Genomic DNA, 8541 nt, shown 5'->3' on the forward strand with positions numbered 1-8541 from the left:
GAGGCTGGTGTAGAGACCTTATTTTGTATCTGAATCTTCTCAATTGCCTTCAGCTCAAAATAATCCTTATGCCATTGTGACATATTTCGGCACATTCTGCTACCCTTTAGTGTAAGTAAATATTAATAAGCATTGAATTAATGGTAGAAACATAATAATAATTAATTTGATGGGAGTTGAAAGCAAAGTGACACTAAAATACTAGAAAATATTAACATGAAACATTGGAAAGGGAATTAGTGCTGCAGGTTCCAACATTGTTTGGAAGGAGAATAAAGATAGTACATTTAAAGTAAATGCACAAGTTAGAAAAATTAGAGTAACCATGAAAAGAATAGAAATAGAATGTATAACTTCAAAATAGTAAAAGAATAAAAAGGGAAATAAAATAGAAAAAAACATAGAAGGGACTAAAAGAGAAAAAAGTAAGTAAAAAAAGCATAATAAATAGAAAACAGAAAATGAAGGTAACAGTTGCTACTGTATGTATTTGTAATTGTTAGAGATTAAATGGAGAAAACTCAACTGTTTATAATATAGAGAATGTCAGGTGGGTAAATGAAGTCATTGCATGCTCTTTCTAAGAGTCACACCTAAATCATGACACACACGGTTGAGAGTAAGGGATAGAGGACACCCAGGTAAAGATGACGGACTGAACACACACATCTAATTTTTTTTCTTCAAAATCTACTACAACAAAGAGATTCATTTTTACTTAAAAGGCATAAGCCCAAAACAAGAGGAAAGACAAGAGAGAAGACAATAGCAACAAAATTTTGTGAGCTATAAAACATGATTGATTGGGAACTGACTTAGCAAGTTCCCGAAATCTGACTCCCAACGCAGGCTATCCAGAGAGCCAACCTCACTTACTCCTTCACATGACACGGCTCAGGATTGGTGGCACCAGGCATGTCAGAACAGTGGGTCTCTGGGGGTAGGGGAGTGTGGATTGTAAAGCTAGTCAACTACCACTTGGGTTGCTCAAACCCAGCACTTACCTCACCTCTGGGAGGCTCATCCCCTCACCCCCAATCCCAGCTGAATGGTGGAGCTTTATTCTCTGGGTAAAACAGCTTCTCTAGACAGGGGACACCAGGTAAGGGCACCGGTTATTCAAGAAGAGACTTGAGTGACCTACTGCAGCTGGACACTGAGACTCCAGCTGTCTCCCCACTCGTGCAGCCCTCAGGCTCCTACTCCCTAAGCACGAAACTGGAAGAGCCTTCTGTGAGGTGTCTCCAGCCCCAGGGGAATGAACTGCAGACCGGAAGCCGCTGAAGGGGGCAGTGCTCCAGCGCACGGCCCGGCTAGATCACCCTGCCGATGAGCTCCCAGCTGTGAGCTCTGCTCACAGTTTCCAAGATGCTGGTCTCTATCCTCACGTACAGACAGGACCAAAGACCACCAGGCACTTGAAGCTTAGATACCAAAACAGTTGGAGAAATAATACAAGAGTGAAATCAGGAAGAAATAGATATTGCCTGGGGGAGAAGATTTCAGGAAAATTATCACTTATATCTTCAAGTGAGAAGAGAAAATAAAGCCTCTATTAAACAGAAAATAGGATGTGAATAAAAGTATTTATGGGAAAAGCACTCAGAGATCAAAAGCAAACTGATAGAAATGAAGAATATGACATTCTCAGTAGGTTTGGAAAGTGAGGTTGAAGAAATCTAGAAACGAGGGCAAGAAGACGATGACAGAAAATAGAAGAGTTGGGAAAGTAGAGGAAGTTTTCGGCTTCAGTGACAGGAGTTGTGAGGGAAGGAGATAAAGGGAGGATGATGATGATGATGATGATGATAAAATGATCTGAGAGAATGAGGACCGAAGGACACGTAAGGGCCACTGAACTCCCAACACAGTAAAAAAATTACACCGGTGCCAGGGCTTCCACTCACTAGTGGACACTAGTGACAAGTAAGAGATTCTGCAGTCTTCTAGAGAGAAATGTCACATAAGAGGGTCACTAATTTGAATGCGTCCAGCCTTGCCAGAAGCAACAGGGGGCGCTGGAAGATGATTGAGCGATGCCTTCAGCAGCCTGACGGGCTAAGCCGAGTCTGCCCAGCTGTCAGTTGCTGGGTGGAGGGCAGTGTCGTGATGCGTAAGTTCTCAGAAATTGACGCCCCACCCACAGTTCCTCAGGCAGCTAAGCAAGATGTGCTGTGTAATGAGGGAGTGACCAGGAAAGGGAGACAGGATGTAGGGAACAGGACACTCAGGACAGAGAGAGAACCTGCAGGAAATGGTGGGGGAAATGCGGGAAGACAGCTGTGCCTGGGGCAGAAGGCAAACAGCCTAGAGCAGCAGTTGCCAACTGGTGGTCCGTGGGCCACTGGTGATCCATGAGGTCCGAAAGGTTGGCGACCGCTGGTTTAAGGAAACCTTTGGAGCAGTGGTCGCCAACCGGTGGTCTGTGGACCGCTGGTAGTCCGTGAAGTCTGAAAGGTTGGCGACCGCTGGCCTAGAGTGACACGGCTTTGGGAGAGAGGAATTCAAGAAGATGAAATTCATTCGCATCAAATGTAGTTGAGTGTCTAAGAGACAAACTAGGAAAGTGGCAGAGGATTTGGGGTTCAGTCAGGTCCGTAGAAGACTGAACAAGGAAATCAAAACCAGGTGATGATGAACTGCACAGAGAACAAACCAATGTGCAGGAGAAACCACTGGCCACTACACGACCCAGCCTTCCTCCCCATGGCAGATGGGGCAAATGCAGTGCTAAGCGCCTGTGGTATTCATACATGGAGGGAGGGGAAATGTAAAGACAGCTAAGTTCCCATTTTCCATACTCGACAGTCAACAACTAATGCATACAAATTAGAAAAAAATTAAGAAGTAACATTAGAAATATGGGGGCAAGTGACAGAAGAATCAGGTCAAAAACACCATTAAAAAGGTACAAAAATAAGCCTGGGTGTTGACATTTATAGCGGATATGAAAAGTAATTTGAATGCCCTCTGCATCCACACACATATCTGTAAGTATATAAAGAACTCCTACAACTAACTTCAAATAACATATCCCGATACAGAAATTCCAAAGAATGTGAACAGGCTCTTCACAGAAGAGGGAGCCTGCTGGACCCAAGACATGAGAAGGCAGTCAGGCAGTCAAGCAACGGGAATTAAAACCAGGAGGAGAGAATGCTCTGTATCCACCATGTGGCAGAGATTAACATTTCTACCCACACCGAGGGCTGCCAGAGGGCAGAGCAGTGGGACTTTCCGTTGCATCGGCACCTCTAGTGAGGTTAAGGGTGCGCACGCCTTCTCTCCTTCGCACAGAACAATCCTCACACAGGCAGGGACTCACAAGCACAGGCGCTGGGCCACTGCGTGGAAGAGCCACGCACCGTGGACCGAGGGCAGGCTAATAAATGGCGGTTTATTCACAGAATGGAACTCGGTACAGCAAAACGACCTAATTCTGTGTATGTCATGATGCATAAGCCCCAGAGACAATGATGAATTTAAAAAGCATGTAACGGGAGGCTAGATTCCGTGGGAAACCGTTGTGTAAACGCTTTACGGTAGGTGATGCGTTATATACTGTAAGCGAGCACACACACATTTGGTGAGAAGTGTACAGTAAGGGTAGGGAAGGTGCATACTAACCTTAGAACAACATTGGCCTCTTGTTGATTCGTACAAACGTTTCACACGGGTTTCAGTTAATGTGGTACCATGAGAAGCGAGGACTGCCTGAATGCCGTTTGGGGGAATTACCCTTTTTGAAATGTATTCTTGCTTCTAGGATTATGGTAAAACTTTCCCCTCATTCAGCCTTTTCTTCTTTGCTCCTTATTAATAACTTTGGAATGGATTTCCACTCCTGCTTTGTCTGTCCATCCTGCATTGAGAAGGGTTTATGGTTGGGGAGTTTTTCTCTAAGGGCCTGTTGAAAACAATGTCTCCAGTGCCCTGGAGTGCCCTCACCACCCTGCCCTCCACCCCCCTCAGGTCTTCAGTGAAATAAACGGATCCGCAGCCTCCTCAGGGGTCTGGATCCCTGGCCGAAACAGGAGCACCTGGCTCTTGGTAGGCCTGTGGGCTTGGCTTGTGAGTTGTTCTATCTGTTTCCCTACATGCTCCCTCTACCCCAGGCACACAGTAGGTACTCAGCATCATTTAAAAAATTGATAATTTCAGAAGTAGTAATGGAAGAGCAAGCTGGTCCAAGGGACACCATGGAAAGCAATCGCTTTATTAGCACCTCTGTCATGAAGGTGTGCCCGGCCAGGAGGTGCGCAGTGTGGCGCCATGACCTGCTTTCTGGGTTGTGCAGCGTGGATTTCTCCTCTGTTGCAGGAAGATGCTGAAACTCTGTGGGGAGACAGAGGACAAGCTGGCACAGGAGCTGATTCATTTTGAATTGCAAGTAGAGAGAGATGTGATCGAGCCCCTGTTTTTGCTGGCGGAGGTGAGGAGGGGATGCGGCCGGGCCTGAGCGAGGAGCGGGGACAGAGGGCGGGCCCTGCAGCCTTTCCCCTGCACTCCTGTTGTTTCTGTCCCTCACCTGCTCTGTGACGCTGCTTTCCACGGGGTGACCACCAGCCACGCCCACTGTCAGGATTGCCCAACAAGGCAGCCCCTCAGTGTTGGCTGCCCCTTCTCCCGCCCACTTTCCTCTCCGTTGGCGTTCCAGGGGGAGGGGGCAAGCTGGCAGCATTATCCCCTTCCCCACCAGGGTCCCCACTGCCCTCACCACCCTGCCCTCCACCCCCTCAGGTCTGCAGTGAAATGAACGGATCTGCAGCCTCCTCAGGGGCCTGGATCCCTGGCCGAGACCCTATAAGGCAGTGATGGCGAACCTATGACACGCGTGTCAGAGGTGACACGCGAACTCATTTTTTTGGTTGACTTTTCTTTGTTAAATGGCATTTAAATATATAAAATAAATATCCAAAATATAAGTCTTTGTTTTACTATGGTTGCAAATATCAAAAAATTTCTATATGTGACACGGCACCAGAGTTAAGTTAGGGTTTTTCAAAATGCTGACATGCCGAGCTCAAAAGGTTCGCCATCACTGCTATAAGGCCTCCTGCAGTTTGTTACATAGGTCTCTTCTCTTGGACGGTAAAGGACACTGAACAAAACCGCTTTATTAACAAGAAACCTTAATGTCTATGTGACAGTTTTGCTAGCGTCAAAGAAGTAAGACAGGAAATGGTTGGGACTTCCTTTGCCCTGAACCCTGGCATTCCTCCCAGTTGCCTTTAGTTGGTCAAAGCCCAGCTGGCGCCGGCGCTGGCGCTAGAACCACCAGCATCAATGGGAAGGTCCCATATCCGCGCAACTCCTCACCCTCACACCTCCACATCCGCACAGCTTCACACCCTCACACCCACACTGCTCTGCACCAGCACACCTCCACATCCTCATACCCCACACGTGCACACCTCCCCACCTGCCTGGCTCCACACCCTCACACCCATACTGCTCTGAACAGCACACCTCTGCATCCTCATACCCCACACCTGCACACCTCCACACCTACCCGGCTCCACACCTGCACTGCTCTGCACACACACCTCCACATCCTCATACCCCGCACCTGCACACCTCCGCACCCGCACACCCATACAGGGTGGTGGCCACTACCTCCTGTGGCTATTGAGCTCTGGGAATGTATTCAAAGTGACTGAGGAACTCAGCTTTTAATTTTGTGTGGCTTTTGTTGATTTGAAAATAAAATGGCGTAGCCACATGTGGCTGGAGGCTACCTTATTGGACAGCACTGCCCTGGCCATGTCTGGTTTCCTCTCTGGGCCACCCCCTGCACCTCTACCTCCCCTGCTGCTGTTTCTGGGACAGAATGCCTGGGGAAATGATTGCTAAGTGCCTGAAAGCATTCCGGGAGGAAACCTGAGCTGTGGGCTCTGCTATGGGCCACTCCAGTCTTCTCGGATGCCATCCTGCTACAGGTCACCCAGCCTGTCCCGGGCCCTTGTTCCTCACCAGGTGGCCCGGCATTGCAGCCAACCTGGAGCAGTGCCCATGGCAGGTGTGCCGGGGGCCGAGGCGGCTTGTGTGACCACGACGTCTGTGTGGCTCCCAGCGTTGCCCCCGAGCTCCGTAACGATGTGGGGTTCCCCAGACACCTCTTCCTTCCTATTGGAAGTCCTTCCACTTGGCCCATTGCTCACCCCGCCCAGAAGCATGGATAGACAGCACCTCACAGAACACTGGATCTTCCTCACATTTTTCCTCCTCTACAAGCCACAGCCTGAGATGACTTTAGTTCAATTATGGTCAGTTTTTTCTTTTAAATTCTCACATCCTGCCCCAATTTTGCTGGGCCTGGAACCAAAATCCCTCCCTGGAATGTTCAGTTAAGCCATTTTTAGAAATAAAAATATGAAAAGAGCATCCGCACTACCACCACTGTGGAGGAACGCCTCATAGCCCAGGAGAGCCGTGGGGATGCTGATGTCTTAGTCACTTTGGGAAAAATCCTCTGTCTATAAAAACATACCCTCATTGCATTCCCCATAGCGTCTCGGTCTCCTGAGCTGCTCCTTTCATCTGCTGTCTATGGAGTTAGGTCTGCGTGTCAGACCTGCTTTTGTCCCCACGACGGTCCTCGTGCAAGTAGAGAGGAAGGTGATGGAGGCCCGTCTGCTGTCAGGATAGCAGCAGGAATGAGGCCACGCCTCAGAGGGCAGGGGGCGCAGCTCCAAGGTGCTCTGGGCTGCTGCAGGTGCCCAGTGAAGAAAGAGCAGAGTTAGGTCAGGAAAAGGATTTGGGAATTTGACCTAAAAAGAAGGGTTGGGAGACCTCTAGCAAACTTGTGTGTCTCTCAGTCACTCCTGAAGAATTTATTTGGAGCTTCAGCTTGACTGTGTTTCATCTCCTTTAACCACAGGTGGAAATCCCAAATATTCAAAAACAGAGGAAACATTTAGCAAAGTTGGTGCTGGACATGGACTCCTCACGAACAAGGTACAGTAGGGCAACTTTGCTTTCATCTTTGCTGCTTCGAAGGAACACTGATCACCTTTGGGTTGTGGGCAGGAGAGTGTGTGATGGTCTGCATACTGACACCCCTGTGTGGCAGGCACTGGAGGTGAGAGCAGTGAGCAGAGCCACCGGCCCCACTCACGGAGGCTGTGGTCCAGTTAGGGAGAGAGCTGGGCAGGTGAGCAGCCACACCAGACAATCTCAGGCAGCCGTGAGTCACATGAAGAAATGACTCGGGGGAATGCTGGGAGGGATGCTGGGGGAGGGGGCTGCAGCACCAGCTAGGGTAACGCCAAGAGGGCTTTCTGAGATGACATGTGATCTTAGACATAAATGACGGGAAGGAGGCGGTCATGCAAAGCTCTGAATCAACACTGTCCACCACGTGGGAGCAGCCAGTGCCGGGCCCTCGGGTGGGAATTAGATGGAGGTACGCAGGGTGCAGGCCAATGTGGCTGGGGTAGTAGGAAAAGGGAGAGTAGTGGCATGGATGATGGTTGTGTCTGTAATGAGGGGAGAATTTCGGGTTCTGGGGACCAACTCACCTTTTCCTGAAGCTGACGGTGTAGACATCTCTATCCTGTAGCCATTCTCTAAACACCGCGGCCATTATGAGTAAAGTTCCAGGGTGCCACTCTCTCCCAGAATCCACCAGGAAAGTCCTGGTGTAGCAGGGGTGCTGCAGGCTTTATGATGCTTCGACTGTGGCCGCCACAGGTTGTGGTGGTGCGTCATTTTATTTTTTACAATGGTATGCATGTGTTTATGTAGTCTGCAAGTTGAAAGAATGCAGGGTCATGAATATCTTCTACTTATATAAAAACCCTGGGTGTAACATCACGACCTGAGGCACGACCAACCGGACGGAAGTCAGTCCTGCAGGGGTTGTCTTGGAAATGGCTGCACCCTCCCCCAAGCTGTTTCTGGTAAGGGTGAGGTTTGAGGCAGGAACCCGCCCTCGGAGCGTGGAGGCATATCTTTATAAAGTGTGCCGCGCCAGCACGGCCAAGGGTGAACCTGAGTGGGGGAGGCTGAAAAGGCTTAGAAAAGACAGACAAGAGAATGAAAGCTGGGTCTCGGTGGGATGCTGCTTCTCTGAGAGACAGTGACCATGCCCACAGCCATGACTTTATTTTATAGCAGATGCTACGAGGCAAAGTAAGGGCGTAACCAAGATGTTTACAACATTCTCCTGGGTTTCAATCCTACTCAACTACATGCACCTGAACTCTATCAAGCCTACATCACTCAGGCACATGGGACCACGTGTTTGGACCATAGGTTCAAGCTTACAACTATGGTTGTTAGCTATAATTGTGCTGGGAGGGCCCTGCCCTCCAAGCTGGGACTTGCACGTGGCAATGAGAGAACTGTGCCCTCTCATCAGTCCAAGGCTTGAACCTGTCCAAAACAGTGTAGTGGCTCCCCACAATAAAGTTTTAATTCTGTTTCTTTGTTACTAATGTTGTGGCCCCACCCCATAACAAAGAAACAATTTCCGGAGGATGAGGCCCAGGAATCAGGATTTTAAAAAGATTCCCAGGTGATTCTAATGTGCAGCCAAGG

The 8541-nt window shown here is 49.0% G+C and overlaps 1 protein-coding gene across 1 annotated transcript in view; it reads left to right on the top strand.

Annotated features, from left to right (window-relative positions):
- LOC102246045 (rho GTPase-activating protein 44) overlaps positions 1-8541 on the top strand; it is a 99323-nt gene that overhangs the window by 16880 nt on the left and 73902 nt on the right. Inside the window, exons 5-6 of the mRNA XM_014547009.1 lie at positions 4321-4432; positions 6881-6957. Coding sequence (XP_014402495.1) covers positions 4321-4432; positions 6881-6957 — 189 coding nt within the window. The remainder of the gene's footprint in view (positions 1-4320; positions 4433-6880; positions 6958-8541) is intronic.

This window comes from Myotis brandtii, unplaced genomic scaffold (genome assembly GCF_000412655.1).
Source record: "Myotis brandtii unplaced genomic scaffold, ASM41265v1 scaffold461, whole genome shotgun sequence".
Lineage (NCBI taxonomy): Eukaryota > Metazoa > Chordata > Mammalia > Chiroptera > Vespertilionidae > Myotis > Myotis brandtii.